Here is a 16702-nt window from a genome sequence, read left to right on the forward strand (position 1 = left end):
GATTCAATGTCAACGCTTTCTTAGCAACTATCACTGTCAATGAAAAAGTTTCTTATTTGCGTTGGATTTGTAAACAGTAGAAACTAGAAGGATTGTGTAAACAAACAATTTTAAAATTGCTTTATTGCTTCGGCTCTGAAGTCTTAACTTGTCGAGTATCTAAACTTATTTAGCTATGCGTGATCCGGTACACGTGACATTTCTTCCTATGGCCCAGCTATAGCAGTTCGTTAATTTCAAGTGCATTATTTTTTTGAAGAATTAATTGACAACCATGAAGCTGGAGGTAGATAAGAGTTTGCTACCAATTAAGATTCACTTCTTCTTCTTCTTTGCTGGTAAGTTTATTATAAAGAATTTTTTACCGTTCTTCTGTCTATATAATGTATAATAGTGTGTAATGTACCATGCATTAAACAATTGAATACATTACAATTTATATCTATAAATACATCTAGTGGTGTTACAATTTTTATGGGTCTATCCTTAGATTTCTGTTTTAATTATTTAATAATACTGATTCAATAACTGATGAGTAGTGTATATATTTAGAATCTGACACTGTTTTTTATAATTTGTAAACTGTAAGAATCATTTAAAATTGCGGACATTGTGAACATTTGCGACATGCAACGAACTGTGCGCAAGTTTCGAACACGCAACCTACGGGTCCAGAATTGAATGAATAACCATTAGGCTACTAAGTAGTAAATCATAGAATCATAATTAAACATTTGAATAATAGTTATGATTACCCAAATTTTTTTAATTTGTTTTAATTATCTACTTATAAATTTTAAGTTATTATTATAATTACTGTGTAGGTTTAAAAATATTCTTAATACTGTGTGTTGGAAATAAATTTATAAACTAGTTATTCATTCAGTCATTTTATAATAGAAAAATGCAAATAGAATACTTAGATGCTTAAATTTATATATTTTTAAATTATTTATCTATACAGCCATTAAACAACTGCTATATAATATAAATCTTCTGTGAATGTGTTCATAGTTAAACTCCTTAACGGCTGCACAGAATTTGGGTTTCTGTAAGTGGAGTTGGCAATAGTTTACATTATAAGATATTTTTTAGTATGTAAAACCTGTGTACCAGACAACGTCTTTTCAATCCGTTAGTATATGTATATTAGTACTAATCAACTAAGTTGTATACTGTACTTTGGAGAAATAGATCAATGTATGCAGGTTTACCCTTTATCCATTTTAAATTGCATAGAACATTATTATTAATAAAATCGTGCAAATTTCTCACGTGAACGCCAATACACGGTCAAGGTTCCCCTAAATTACAGTTTCCGACGTGCGGGTCTATTACTAACCGACTTTTCGAAAATGAGAATTTGATACTTCGACAAATGTAGGCGATCACGACTGTGAATTTTTTTATTATCGGTTGTCATAATGTTGCTTTAATGATAATAAATAGTGTGACGTAGGAGAAATATTATTGTATGTTACTCTGTTATTACCTTTTGTACATAAAAATCTACTCTCGGGATGCTCGATTATCATCAATGTTGCTATACAAAAAAATATTGTAACATCGATGCTAACTCACGAAACAAATTATGTATATCTTCTAGCCAACGGATCCACAAATCATGCTTATTAAAAATCTGAACCCGTAATGCGTATTCGTTCACTGCGCACCGGTCGTTTCATTCGTTCAATCTTCGCGTCTCACTCGCTCTTTCTCTCTCACTCCTCTCTATCAACGAAGAAATACATAGATAAAAAGATTCTTCTTTAGCAAAATTACTTTTTATTCAGTCAGTTGATTAATATATTGGAAAATGTAATAATTTCTGTTTCTTAATAATTCGAACCATTTCACTGTATTTTATTTCTTTGTCAATTATTATTAATGCCACCCACGAATCGCTCGGCTTGAAAAAAAAATGTAATATGTTCTTTTTGAATGATTAAACTAATTTTGGTGCCTGTAATTTAAACGGTGACATATGAATATATTAAGGGTCTGTTTCACAATGTCCGGATAAGTTCCGAATAAGCTATATATTACTTATTGGTAGGATAAACAGTATTTTTGTTTGTCGCTATTCATTATGAAACGCGAAGTATCTTATTTGGAACTTTTACCTTTCGAATAATTTATGTGTTGCATAGCTATTTGGTACTTTATCCATACTTTGTGAAACAGGCCCTTAGTGTTTCTACTAGATTCTTTGCTTGCCATTTATCTTGTCCTTACGATCATGTTACTGATGACTTATAAATAAATACCCATATAATAAAGACCCATCGTAAAATGTATAGAAATTTACATAATGTGCGGTTAGGATTATGACGATTAAAGTATATTGTAATGGTTGGATTAACATACCAAACAGATAGTAATGTTAACAGAGAGATAATGATACGAATAATAAACCCAATTTATGTTTCATTTAAACTTCGTTCATTAACGCCAATTAGAGACATTCTGCGGCCTATGAAATAATAGTTTAAGCATAAATGAAACTAAAGCCTGCGTCATCCTGTCATATTCGAAGGATACTGTATGGAGTAGAAACGCAGGTCACGGAAAAGAAAATATTGTGCCTTTGAGATCACCGACTTGCCTATTATGGGCGTCCATACAGAAATCTGAATTCATAATTAAGTTTGTCATGTGCAGACGTCTCCATATTAAAGTTAAGACGCCATTTTGGTATTACATGTCAGTTTTGTGAGGTTTTGATTGTCTAAAAACCGGTTGTCTGTAAAGTCGGTTTACTGACGATAGTTGAATGTGACAACGTTATAAGAAAATTCTGACTGAATGGTTGCATTTTTCTAAAGAAAATTTTAATGTTGTTGGTTTGATAGTTATTTTGTATGGATATAGAGAAGGAGGTAAATGGAAATCACAATTGAAGCGATCAAGTTACATTCATTTGTACTCATAAATACAATTATGTCAATTTTTTAACATACGAACGCTGCCGAACGAAGCCGATTGTGCCTCTTTGTCGCTCGTTTCGCGCTCTCGCTTGCACTTCAAGCCTTAAATTGAACAGAGGTAACGCCACATGCGTCATAGGCGAGGTAACGCAGCATGCGTCATATCTTTCGTGCGTGCGTGCTCCATCGAATTATAAGACGTTGTCACTGATTCGGTGTGTATGTCGTAGCTAACTAGCTCAATCACCCGTACAATTACCAGCCTATCCGTTTAACTAACAAAATTGCTTCTTTATTCTTCGTTAACTTTCAGCTCTAGGACCAATCCTGCCACAGATAAATGTCTTCGGTCGCCAATTGGGCGTATCCGCGGCTGTCATGGGAATGGTTACAGCTGTGCTGCCACTTCTGTGGGCCGCTGCTAAACCAATGGTTGGTTATGTAGTGGATTATTGGCCGGTGAGATCTTTTTAATAAATAGATATATTTGCATTTTTTCCTGCTTTAAGAAATGCTTTCTCATGCCTAGAAAAATAACTCCATTATTGCACCGCCCTGATTTGAACACACGCCCTCATTGTTTATCTCATTAAGCTAAAGCCCTTCCGTCCATGAAGAAGTTCCACGTGTGTTCAGTTGCTTCTGAGTTCGACTCGCTGAGGTCTTATGTTTGATCAGCTTTGCACCAATGGACTTTATATGTGCGCATTTAACATTTGAATGGTGAAGGAAAATATCGTGAGGACATCTGAGGCTGAGGCCCTGACATAAAAAGAGGTTGTATCGTTGTAGATGTAAATGTGTCATTCGTCGAATAAAAATATAATTTTTACAGAATAGTACTAATGATTATTATCAAAAATTTGTAGCCACTAAAATTTTTTTTTCCAGAACCACAGAAAACTAATATTCATGCTACTTATTATAATAATGTCTAGCTCATATTGCTGTCTATGGTTCCTGTCTGTTCCTGACGAACCTGAAAAAATCTTAGAATCGATATACAACCTCAACGACACAGTATATATAAAACCTCATACAACTTTAGATAGCTTGACACTTGAGAAGTACAACTGCCACTGGAATTGTTCCACAGACGACAACTTTAATGTGTATCTATCTAACTCCACGCAAGTAAGCACAATGTATATAGACGGAACAGTGACAAATACATCTTGCTCGCTCTTACATATGCAAATGGAGAATGGAGGGCGCGAGATAGCATGCCTGCCGAAACAGGACTGCAATTTACTCTGCTACGAAGCGACTTTAGATGCGCTGGAAAATTATGATGGCGGGATTGACGAAAATTATTTGAGTTTTTACACGACTGTCACGTTTTGGGGATTTGTACTCATGATGAGCGTGGGGACGGTCGCGTTTAATGTTGCTAACTGTATTGGGGATGCTGTTTGCTTCGATGTTTTAGGTGAGTGAAAGTCTGTGTGGATAGTATTACGTCACGCAATTTTTGGAGATTCTTGTCATCTTTCTAATTCTTCAAAATTATAACGTATTAAACAATACTGGAGCTGAATATCGGTAGTGAGCTGATCGGTTTCAAAGAAAGCATTGTTATGTGCTGTTTTGTACCTAATCCGCTATCGTGCTGGTAATTTTTCTGCTTTACCAAAATTGCTAAGTATTTTTAGATTTTTTTTGTATTTACTTACCAAAATTGTCCCGCATATACATGTGTTAAAGTTCAATAAATAAATTTCAGGACCCGATAGAGGCCCAAAGTACGGTGCCCAAAGGGCATGGGGCACAGTGGGATATGGCATAACTGCTTTATTGGGGGGCTGGCTTATCGATCTCTTCTCTGGGACATATAAGAATTTTACCCCGGCGTTTATAATAGCAATCGTGGCCACCTTCGTAGATTTGGCCAGCTGTAGGATGTTAACTGTGAGTATTTTTATGCTATTGCATAGATTTTATCGCAGACGGTAAGCTCGGCGACCGAATCAAGAAATCCCGTAACGAAAATAAAAACCTAACACACAATGACGTAACATAGGTGCGGCCAATACGCGTTAGAGCGGGACAGAACGCATACTGCGTCTCACATCGGTCTGGCGTAATCGGGAAAAAACATATTTTTAGCAAATAATCGGTGAGCGCACTTCTCCTGCAGCCGGATCTTAGATCAAAAATCTTAATCCGTATCTTCCCCATCTTATGTGGTGATTTATCCCTTAAAATGCTTTTTTCTTATGTATTTCTCCCGGATATCGCGTGCGCAGATAACTAAGTATTAGCCGTGACATATATGGCCCGACTATAGACAAGTTTCATAGTGTGACCATAGTCAGTTATTAAAGCTTATTTACCAGAGAAGGCTTTCAATTGGTCGGGCTTTATATATAAGAATCATTTATTTGAATGAATCTTAATATATATAAATCTCGTGTCACAATGTTTGTCCTCAATGGACTCCTAAACCACTTAACCGATTATAATAAAATTCGCACACCATGTGCAGTTCGATCCAACTTGAGAGATAGGATAGTTTAAATCTCAAATTATAGTCGCAATTTTATTTTATTGTAAATTATTTGTTTATTATATGATACAATTCTAACAGATAGCGCTGTATTAAACGTACCAATGTTTGACATAAGTTCTCCTACCGTTTCCCTTAAATCGTTTACTTCTATGTACTATAACAAAAACCTTAGCCACAGCAACGCTTGGCCGAGTCTGCTAGTAAATTAATATATTACACAAACACAAATACATATAAAAAATAAAATTTTATTTTTTGCAGCTACCCTCACTTTCGAGTCCGACAGATTCCGGTAAAGCTTTAAAAAAAATATTAAAGATACCAAAAGTTATTGTCTTCATAATGTTCGCGGTCGTTGCTGGATTTTTCGACAGTTTCATCATTTATTATATGTTTTGGTAAGCTATGCATATTTTTTTTAGAAAATTAATACATATTTTGTTGAATGTGTGTTACATTTTTAAGCAATTTTTGTGTAAATAAATTCGAATTCACAGAACAACAAGCGAATTTGTTTTTTGTAGACATAACAATATATTAAATTGTTATGTCACTTTGACGTGGGAATCGCTTGTCGAAATCTATGTTTTTTTAATAAACTTCTAATTGAAGCGTGTGTCTGACAAGTTAAATAAATTATGCTGTCCGTCAAACATCGTAGACATTGTCGCAAATCTTTCTTAAAACATCTTCTAATATAAAAACCTAGTGATCCGCCCCAGCTTCGCACGGGTGTAATGCTGATGAAAAGCAGGTTTTTATTATGTATTGTTATTTCCTTTGCTGGAAAGCTCCGATAATATACGCGACATATACCATATAGACATACCATATAGACCATCATGGACTTTTCTGTAGACCTTTTCAATGTGTAATATACTTAGTACATTATTTTGATAAAACTCGTAGGGTTCAGCCTGCGTTTACAATGTAAGCGGAAAAATGTAATTATTTACGACTAGCTGACCTGGCAAACGTCGTCTTGCCAAACTACTACCTTTAACTCAGCGCCATCTGTTAGAATTGTATCAAATAATAAACAAATGTTAATGTTATCGTAATTTTAGTAAGGATGCCTATTTTTTTGAAAATGAAATATAGCCTATGTCACTCAGGAATGATGTAGCTTTCCAACAGTGAAAGAATTTTTCAAATCTGCCAAGTAGTTTCGGAGCCTATTCAATTCATACAAACAAACAAACAAAAAATCAAACCTTTCCTCTTTATAATATTAGTATAGACAACATTAGAAACCTCAAATATAACAGTACTTCTCCACTATTTAATGGATGTTATTATACATATAAACCTTCCTTGAATCACTCTATCTATTAAAAAAAAACCGAATCCAAATCCGTTGCGTAGTTTCAAAGATTTAAGCATACAAAGGGACATAGGGACAGAGAAAGCGACTTTGTTTTATACTATGTTATTATAGTGACTATGCACCTATTACAACAAATTGTAATATTGTCTCATTTAAAATGATCGCTAGGGTTTGCCGTAAGAGAACCCTTATATTTGTCCCAGAGGTCCCAGCAATGCTATATTACATTTATTTTTGAAAACACCGCTCTGTCAGTATAAACTGACACTGGTGATTTTAAAACAAAAACTTGTTACACATTTGACAGTTGACACGACGTAAAAATAGTTTTCGTTTGCAGCACAGACTATCGCTGCATATACAGCGACAGACTACATATTATGGTGTTAAAACCTGTATTTGTTACAGGTTTTTAGAAGACCTAGCAGAAGTGACAGGAACAAAATCGAATATTAAACTTATAGAGGGCACCATTGTAGCCGGACAGAGTTTTATTGGAGAAGTGTTGTTTTTCTTTTTTTCCGGTGAGTTTTTACTATTCATAAAAGCATCGTGAGGATCTGATTCCGTGCATTCAAAATGTATTGTTCATCAGTTTGTGTTTCTATGAAAATACTTTTACTTTTTTCTAATACCTCTGGTATTATTTGCTACTCAAAAAATAGTCTGTGAAGTCGACATCATAACAAAACTCTGACTTGAGACTGATCTTGAATTAAATTATCATGATTCATGTGCACTTTTTACTTTTCGTTTTTTTTTATGTATCCTATATCAGTTTAGTTTTTTTTTTTGTTCCTGTTAAGTATGTTTTTTTTCTTGCACATCTTGCCTACCTTATGTAATTTAATATATGTTTTTTTTTCCTTTAATCACAGTGGTTGCCTGGAAGAAATTGCTCGAAAGCGATAAGGCCGCCAGTTGCTTTTCATTAAATTATGTTGATTTTTTTTATGTAATGCAACGAAGTGTTAATAAATAAATACAACATTGTGAAAATGATTGCATACTTCAGCAGGAATAATAAATTTCAGGAAAAATATTAAACCGTTGGGGTTATGGCACTACTCTTACTTTCTGCCTCTTCTGCTACGGAGTGAGAATGATCGCTATCTCCCTCATACAGCACCCATGGCACCTTGTCTTTGTTGAGGTAATAAAAATATGGTTTTTTTTTGTTTTTTTTTTATAGAACAGGGGGCAAACGGGCAGGAGGCTCACCTGATGTTAAGTGATACCGCCGCCCATGGACACTCTCAATGCCAGAGGGCTCGCGAGTGCGTTGCCGGCCTTTTAAGAATTGGTACATTCTTTTTTTGAAGGACCCTAAGTCTAATATGTTTAGGAAGTGTGTGATCAATAAATATCGCGATCCAATATCACGATACCTGTCACAATATATATTGAATCCACTGTTTGTACAACATTTTCAATTGATGTTGACTTCAATAATCAGAAGATTATTAAAGTGAAAATTTTATTACATCGTCTCAAACTTTATTACTTATACACCACACTTAATTACACTATACACCACAATTTTCACAGTTTACAATGTCGTGATTATAATATAAATGATTTAACATCAATTTAAATTGGTCAATTTTTTTTTCTTATGTGATTTTCTTTTTAGAGTATAATGCAAGGTCCGACCTACGCATTATGTTATTCAACGATAGTTGGCTATGCAGCTCATGTTGCACCTGAAGGTTATTCAGCAACTGTACAAGGGATTGTCGCTGGAATGGACGATGGTGTGGGTAAGTTGTAAAAATTTAGAACTACCTTCCAACTGTTGCACATATTGTCTTTTATTAAAATAACTTTTACACATTTAAAGAAAACACTTTTTAATTTATGTATTATTGTAAATGTTTAATTTATCCTGGATATTTTTGATCTGTGAAGCCCCTTTCAAAACTGTGAAGACCATAGTTATCTTTCCCCACAGACTATAACTTTTTAAATTCTTACGATAGTGTTTAAATTATCATTTCTTACTGTGTAAAACTGGTATATGATATAAATCATGCAGGTTTCGCTCTTGGGTCCCTAGTAGGGGGTCAACTGTACAGTCGTGCGGGGGGTAGAGGGTCATTTCGTATATTGGCTGGCATTGCACTTTTCGCTGCGGCTGTCCACGCGCTTTTATTCGCTTGGCTCACGCGAAATGACTCAGGTATCATTTGTTTTATTTTTACGCCAAATAGCAAAAAAATATATACCGTCATTTATACAAAAATATTATCGTTGTCAAAAACTACTGAATCGATCTTAGTATGGAAATAGAATCATCTCTTGCTCACATATACTTTATATTTGCGCATCTAACTATCGTTCGTACGGAGAACATCGTAAGGAAATCGGCTTGTCTCTGGATTTCGACATGAGTCAGACAAATCGCTGATCTACTTGTCTATATAAAAATAAAAATGATTAAAACGGTCGAAATTTGACGCCTAAGCCTATACAATCTATTTTTTTTTGGAGTTTATGGCCTAGTATCTAGACCTTTAGGCCACCTATACAATCTAGATTACACCGAGTGTTGCCATGCCCCACGGTTCTTGCCGCAATTTGGGAAATTTTTAAGTTTATAGCATGTGACCTTGTGGCATGCCGCAATTCCGTACCCTGTATTTGAGAACTGACAGTCAATCTAAAATAAGAAGCATTTAAATACATTAAATTTCTTTATTTTGACGTTCATAAGTGTACATTATGTTACCAACATGAATAAATTATTTTTGATTTGATTTTATTTGAATAAAGGCTTTATTACCATATCACATACATAAGATAAGTTTTGTTTAATTAATACGTCACATGAATTAAGACTTACACAAATAGGTGCAGTGTTGCCATATTCCGTCAAATATTTAAAGTAGTATAATTGTTAATTGAGAAATAATATTACATTTAAAAAAAGTAAAGAAATAGTAAAACAATCTTGCCAATGGTTGTATACCCGGCAAAGATAGACTGCGAAAAGGCAACAATTAATTATTATTACATTACAGAAGAAAAGCGACCGGAAGTGACGTCACAAGAGGAGGGCGAAAAAATGCTAACATTTAATAATAGCATTTATCGGGACACAGTTGTCCCAGTTGTAAAGAATGATAGTATTTTGTAAAATTTATTACTGTGATATAGACAATTCAAGAGATTTCTTTTATAATATTTTCTTGCCATATTTAATTTTATCTAGTTGTAAGGATTATTTGGATTGTTTCCCATTCTTTTGGACGCATATTATAAGGATTGACAGTCAAGCGTAAAAAGCCTCATTTGTGTAAACTGTTGTTTTTGATTTCTGTTCTGTGCCAAAGATTTTAAAAAGATAAAGAGATTTAAAAAATCCAAAGAGTCGCTTGTATAACGAGTATTAATTTATACGAAAACAAACAACAATACGATATTTATTATTTAGATTTAAGATGGAGTCGAAAGTACGACATTTTCAGCACCTCTATAGATTTTAAAAATTCTACATATCATAAAGTACATATTTTACTACTTTGTCTAAAATGTAATTTTTATATAAATTTTGAATAAAACTTATATTTCAAAGTATTTTTATTTATTTTCTTTCATTTGTATAAAAACCTGACAAGTATTCAAATTATGATACCCATATAAAAATTATTCAATTCACACCCCTTTGTATAAGGCATTTTGAGTTTTGCCTTATGTTTATAGTCTTTATTATGTTGGAATCATTTTATTTATTTATCCTTTATCGCCTTATACAAAAACACACAACAAAAATAAAAAAACAGTTACAAAAGATATAAGGCAAAGGGCGGCCTTATCGCTTACAAATGATTTCTTCCAGGCAACCCAAATGAGAAACAACGATAAAAAAACACCAACAGAGGGTAGAGTACAAAAACGATTAATAACAGAAACAAAAAAAAACTTAAAACAAACGTTACTATAACTAATAAAACAAAATCAAATAAAAAATAGCAATAATAATAAATAAAAATAATTAAATCTTAAGATTTATTTTAAGGTGGTGCAATCAGTCCAATATCTTAGGATTATCTTTACTAATCCTTCATCCAAGGAGTTATCTCCTTAAGGATTAGAATAGACTTTTATATGAAGTTATATTATTCGTAAAATATACCTATGACGTCAATTAGAATGCGCGAAGCATGCAATTTTTAAGTGTGTTTTGAATTTTAAACAAAAGACACATCGAAATCTGGATTTCAAAGTATTAACTATTATAATTTATATTCCTATGCGTTGTCTTTACTTTAAATTTTCATATTCAGTACCTACAAAATTATGAATACATAATTGGTAATGCAGATTTATAAATTACTCTGTTATATAATCTGTACTATGTCACTTTTTACAGTCTGTGAAATGTGATTGTAATGACATGACTGCTGACAGCTATTTAAAATTTCATCTCAATGGGAATTCGAGCAGTGTTGCCAGATCAGGAAATTTCCCCCTAGATTAAGGGGGTTTTCAACCGATTTAGGGGCAGAATAGGGGGAAAAAATATTTAGGGGAAATTTCAAAAACTCGCCAAGTACAGTTTTTTTATATATCACTTTCCTGATTTTGGAACTAAATTGAAGTGCGAACAGATCATAATAATGAGATCCGTGTCTTACCTTACTTATTGTATATTCGTTACAGGTGACAAAGAACGACGTGATTTTAGATTAGTCTAGGGGTATGTCGCCAAGACCATCTGGCAACACTGGATTCGGGGCGCAGCTCGGTGTCGACAGTCGGTCAAAAATAAAATCTAATTCCTGAAATAAATATGGCATTTAAAACTGATTTGAAACAATTATTAAAGCCCTATTACTGGCTGAATATCATCCTTAGTTTATCCTATGTTATTGCTAAACGGACGTATTTAACATGTGAGTTTTTGTTTCCAAATGCCGACTGTGAATTAGATAGCAGGGAAACGGAGATCCTATTTTTCTTAATTATTGTCGTCATGCTAAGGACAAGGAAGGCTGGAAGTGTGACAATGGTAAATTATTTATCGTCATCCTTCGTTTACACGAAGATCGCAAACTTAATTCTGTGGTTCTATGCAGATGTAAGGTGTGTATTTAAATATTTATCTTTTCTATTAATTGCTAAATATTATGTGGTATATCCTTATTTTATAGTTATATAAAATAGGATAAAATCAAATACTGTAATAAAGTCAATTGACACAGTATTGAGACGGTAAAAACTTGATAATTAATATACATATACACAATAATTAATACATTTGTATGTCGAACTCGATGATCACATGTTAAAAGTGTTTAAGAGTTATTACTTCATATTATGGAATAATTACTTTCTGGCATACCAGGGCCTGACACATCATTGCTGCTCTCTTGATACAGATTAAGTTAACTAGTTAGTTACCGTTTACCACATTATTCATATATCTCTGCCTCATACCCCATTGAAGACTTGAAACAGTTTAAAATATGTCTGCCTTATATCTAGATAACTTAATTGTGATTAAGAAAATTTCTTTCAATGAATAATTATATAGTATTATTTTAATTACACACTTAGGTAATGTCAATGCATCTGTCTTATTAATTATTAAAACTTATCAGTACAATTACAGAATTGTAACAATAGCATTCATTCTGTCTTATCAAATTGTTTATATACTTTTTTCAATAAATTTAATAGTGATTAGTTTATCCTTAACTTAATGGATAATATAAACATTTTCTCTTAGGTACGGAATACCATATGGTGCAATACTCATATTATCTGCTCTTCTTCTCCCTGAGCCCACTTATTCTGGTCCAGAGCTGGTAACCTACTTTAGAGGAGCCCAAATATTTGAAGATGAATTGAAGCATCATAAGAACACCACCTGGATTGTCTGTTTGTATGCAGCATGGCACCCAGCATGTGTAAACTTTGCTCCTGTATTTTCAGAGTTGTCAGCTAGTTATAGTTTGGAGAACTTCAAATTTGGAAAAATAGATGTTGGCAGGTATGTATTGATTTGACTTTACATTTGTTTTATATAAATTGAGACTGGACTAAAAGGAAAATGTACTTATATACTGAAGTATAATTAATATTATTAAAGCATTATTTCCAATTTGTAACATGACATTTCCTGATATGTTAGTTTACATTAGTTTTACCAGTATACTTTGGTAATGCAATTATTTATTTCTAAATTTTAAATTAGACTCCTTTTGGGTATAACCCAATTTCTGCTACCTCCATTAGATTGTCATCCCACCTTTCCTTAAGTTTACCGATACACCTGCATGAAGGGGGCCTTTGGATTTAGTTACAGGTATAGTCATACTCCTGGCATCTTAATTTTTGTATTCCCTTCAACACTAAGGTGCTTCTCTTATTTTTTGGTATCACTGATATTGTTCTTTATATATATTAGTAAAGACGTTGATAACTTAAGTTAGGGTTGGCAGAAGGCACATGTGTTCCAATCTTTTTATGTTCTACTCCAGAATTTTCCAATATGGGGCCGTTTAAGTATTACATAAGCACTGTGTCTTTAATTTTATTATTTGTGATGTGGTGATTAGGTCAACAGTCATTATTCACTGTTATACTTATAGTTTATTCTTGAAAACGAAATGCATTTTCAAGGATTCCTACAAAAATTTAATATGTTTATTAGACTGATTCAAAATACAAATAAGTAAATTTCATGACCCCTCATGCGCCAGCTCAATTTTCAAGATATCAAGATAATTTTTTAGGTTTTTTTGTCTAACAAAGAAGCTTTTTAGATATATTTACTCAAAAAAGTTTCTCCCTGATGCTTTTCTTCCTTGTATTTAATAATAATAATAATAATTTATTCATTGCACGAATATGGTACAAAATGTCAAGGTGGTACAATTGTCAGTCGTTCGCATATTCTGCCATACACAGTGGCGCGCAAATTTATCTTAGTTTAGATTTTTAAGTCAGATTCATATCAATTAAGTCAATTATCATACATAATTAAATTTGTATAAATTACCATGTCTCACACAAATAATCGTTTATTGAGTAGTACGTTTTTTCTAAAAGTAATGCACTAAGTCGCTTTTTAAAGATTCTTGTTGGAAGATCTTTAAGTTCATTCGGTAATCTATTGTAAATTTTAATTGCCATAGAGGAGGCGTTTTTCCGAAATAATTCTAAATTTATTTTTGGCTTAGCCAATTTCTCCCCATGTCTACTACTTACTACATTCGATTTAAAAATATGTATATTTCTGTGTACGAACAGGGACATTTCTGATATATAAATACATGGAAGAGATAACACTTTGAGTCTCTTAAATAGAGGCACGCAACTATCAATGCAATTTGCTCCACAAATTGCTCTAATACATTTTTTTTGGGCCTTAAATACCCTATTCACTTCGACTGAATTTCCCCAAATTATAATTCCATATCTAATTATAGATGCAATATATGCAGCTAATACCGCAGCATGGTTAACAGTTTCCCTTAGTCGTTTTAACACAAAAACAAAACGGTCTATTTTGTTCTGTAATTTTCCAATATGTGATATCCAATTACAAAATTTATCTATCGTTATACCTAAAAATACACACTCCCTCATTATGTCCAGTTTATTGTGTTTATATTGTAAGTCTATTAGTGTTTTAGAGTTATATGTCTGAAAATGAATTATGTTAGTTATTATTATTATATAAATTCCAGATACCCAGAAGCAGCAGCTAAATACAGAGTACAAGATGGGCCGACCAGTCGTCAGCTGCCAACTTTGATACTCTTCAGTGAAGGTCAGGAGAAGACGAGGAAGCCTCATGCTGACCACACTGGAAAGTTGCAGAAGTGAGTGTTATTTCATAAATACGATTGTCGTGTCATAGACAAACTGCCGAATAGCTCGATTGTTGCAAACCTTTTTGTAATCTGTGCATGTTTGATAGATCTGAGGACAGGTCGTTAACTTATATAGTTATATGATTTGTGGTCCGCCAAAAAATACCTCTTATTCCCACCCTGGTATCCCCAAACACATTTTAAAATAGGGATATTTGTGCTGTTAAAAAATGAGATACAAAAAAAATACTTATAATTTAGTGGCTATATTAAAGTAAATTTCTCTATCTAATGGGCAAGTAGAGTTTTCCTCGCTATGATTTCCTTTACTCTTTGAGCGAATAATAATGCACACATTGAAAGAAAGTCCAGTAGTGCACAGCCGGGGATCGAACCTACGAACTCAGGGATGACAGTCGCACGCTGAATCCTCTAGGCCGTGTTGGGTGAGTGGGTGGGTGCATGATAGTGAATAAGTGTGTGAGTACATGTGAGTGAGTGAGTGAATAAATTTGTAACTACATATTAGGTCTCAGGAGTAGGAGGAGGAGAATTCCAAAACTGCATAAGGTCTGTTCATAAAATAAATAAATAAGTGTTTATTCATTTTAAGTACCTATGTAAGATTTGGGAACCCTTTTAAGTAAAAAATACCTGTGTCAGGGTTCCCAGCTCTTCCATAAACAAACTTAATTCTAAATTACTTGAAATAATTACATTATTTTAACTTATTTTATTTATTTTTCAATTGTAATAAACAAGCCTGAGTGCATGAGTGTGTGTGTGTTAATGTGTGAGTGAGTGAGTGAGTGAATATAGTTTCATAGTTTGCGCTAAAACTCATTCGTCAAGCTCACTATGGATGTCCACGCATTTCTATGATAGCCTTAAAAGTTTTTTTTTTTTTTACAGATTTCTCTTTTCCAAAGACAATATTAAGGCTGCATTTAACATTGATGGGATTTATGAAGAATGTAAAACTAAGTTAGCTGCTAAATCTAAGAAGACTGAAAAAGTCGAATAATTTCTTAACTTATTCAACCGTTTTTTTTTTTAACTGACTTCTTTCACATATTTTTGTCTTTGACTTATTTAATTTACCTGATGTTCAAACCCCATATAACGATTATTGTCGTTTATGTTTTATTCTTGATAAGGGAGCGTTCAAGTCGTCCACCAAATAGTAACGCGTTTATTTATTTATATTTCTTTTGAATTAAATAATATAATCCAAGATTGTGAAACTAATATAATACGATACTATGTAATAATAAAAAAAAATTTTTTTATTAAAATAACAAAACTATCTTAAGAAACTGGAGCGCACTTCATTCGCAGGAATGACGTTATAGCTTTCGCTTTGTCACGTGACCATTTTGGTACACATTCGTTTGACGTTAATGGTCAGACGGAGACGGCGATTTTGTCTATAGCCCAGGTTATTGACCCTTGGGGTCTAGTCAAGACGGCTTAACAGTAGTGTATGTAGGAAGTCGAAAACTAAATCTGTATGAAAATGACAGTGTCGACAGTTGGTACCAACTACTACTACTACATACACTACTGTTAAGCTGTCTTGACTAGACCCCCTTGAATGTAAAAAAAAGGTATAATTGAGTATTGACAATTGACATAATAGAGTCATACGCGCCAAGTCACTGCATTTTTAGCCTGTGTTAAATTAGATTTTGTTTAACGGAAATAATTAAATTTTATTTAAACAATAATATATTTACATATTGATTGTGATTGTTATTTTAATGATTAGGTATCATAGTCAAGAAGCCGCTTAACTGAGATCTGATTATTGTTAATACACCAGTTTGTATTATAATTTTTATTTTATTTATATTTAGTCGTAGATAAAAAATGGATCACTTGCACGGTTTTAACTGATGTAGACTCTTTTCATTAAAAGTAAACAACTAGAGAGAAAGATATAAAAGAGTAGTTTAGTATAATTATATAAGTACTTGTTTTATAAACAAAGTTAGTGTAAATAAGATACCTGTTGCAAGCTTTGTGTTCATAGTTTAATAAATTAACATAATAATATGTGGTGTTTAATTGTCATAGTAGTTAGAAAAATTTTACCCGTCAATATTATTTTGTTCAG

General features: G+C 32.9%; 2 protein-coding genes across 3 annotated transcripts; both read left to right on the forward strand.

Moving 5' to 3' along the window:
- Positions 1-48: 48 nt before the first annotated feature.
- On the forward strand, positions 49-10323 carry LOC111001693. 2 transcript variants are annotated; one of them, XM_045633685.1, is made up of 10 exons: positions 50-338; positions 3241-3386; positions 3819-4356; positions 4651-4835; positions 5698-5834; positions 7172-7287; positions 7798-7916; positions 8397-8523; positions 8799-8942; positions 9784-10318. In XM_045633685.1, the coding sequence occupies exons 1-10, from the start codon at positions 275-277 to the stop codon at positions 9897-9899; spliced, it is 1692 nt and encodes a 563-aa protein (XP_045489641.1). In that variant the 5' UTR covers positions 50-274; the 3' UTR covers positions 9900-10318. The 2 variants fall into 2 exon arrangements, with proteins under 2 accessions (XP_045489642.1, XP_045489641.1); XM_045633686.1 differs by lacking the exon at positions 8799-8942 and having other exon boundaries at positions 49-338; positions 9784-10323.
- A 1140-nt stretch (positions 10324-11463) lies between these two features.
- Positions 11464-16283, forward strand: LOC111001689 (thioredoxin-related transmembrane protein 2 homolog). The gene is made up of 4 exons (XM_022271679.2): positions 11464-11848; positions 12495-12758; positions 14461-14595; positions 15499-16283. The coding sequence occupies exons 1-4, from the start codon at positions 11556-11558 to the stop codon at positions 15608-15610; spliced, it is 804 nt and encodes a 267-aa protein (XP_022127371.1). The 5' UTR covers positions 11464-11555; the 3' UTR covers positions 15611-16283.
- Positions 16284-16702: the final 419 nt, after the last annotated feature.

Source organism: Pieris rapae, chromosome 24 (assembly GCF_905147795.1).
Source record: "Pieris rapae chromosome 24, ilPieRapa1.1, whole genome shotgun sequence".
NCBI lineage: Eukaryota > Metazoa > Arthropoda > Insecta > Lepidoptera > Pieridae > Pieris > Pieris rapae.

Excerpts from the sequence above, each read along its gene's own strand:
- LOC111001693 (XM_045633685.1), top strand. The coding sequence starts at position 275 with ATGAAGCTGGAGGTAGATAAGAGTTTGCTACCAATTAAGATTCACTTC. Across the intron at positions 4,836-5,697 it reads CCAGCTGTAGGATGTTAACT|CTACCCTCACTTTCGAGTCC; the intron begins GTGAGTATTTTT and ends TATTTTTTGCAG. Across the intron at positions 5,835-7,171 it reads ATCATTTATTATATGTTTTG|GTTTTTAGAAGACCTAGCAG; the intron begins GTAAGCTATGCA and ends TATTTGTTACAG.
- LOC111001689 (XM_022271679.2), top strand. The coding sequence starts at position 11,556 with ATGGCATTTAAAACTGATTTGAAACAATTATTAAAGCCCTATTACTGG. Across the intron at positions 12,759-14,460 it reads GGAAAAATAGATGTTGGCAG|ATACCCAGAAGCAGCAGCTA; the intron begins GTATGTATTGAT and ends TATAAATTCCAG. Across the intron at positions 14,596-15,498 it reads CACACTGGAAAGTTGCAGAA|ATTTCTCTTTTCCAAAGACA; the intron begins GTGAGTGTTATT and ends TTTTTTTTACAG.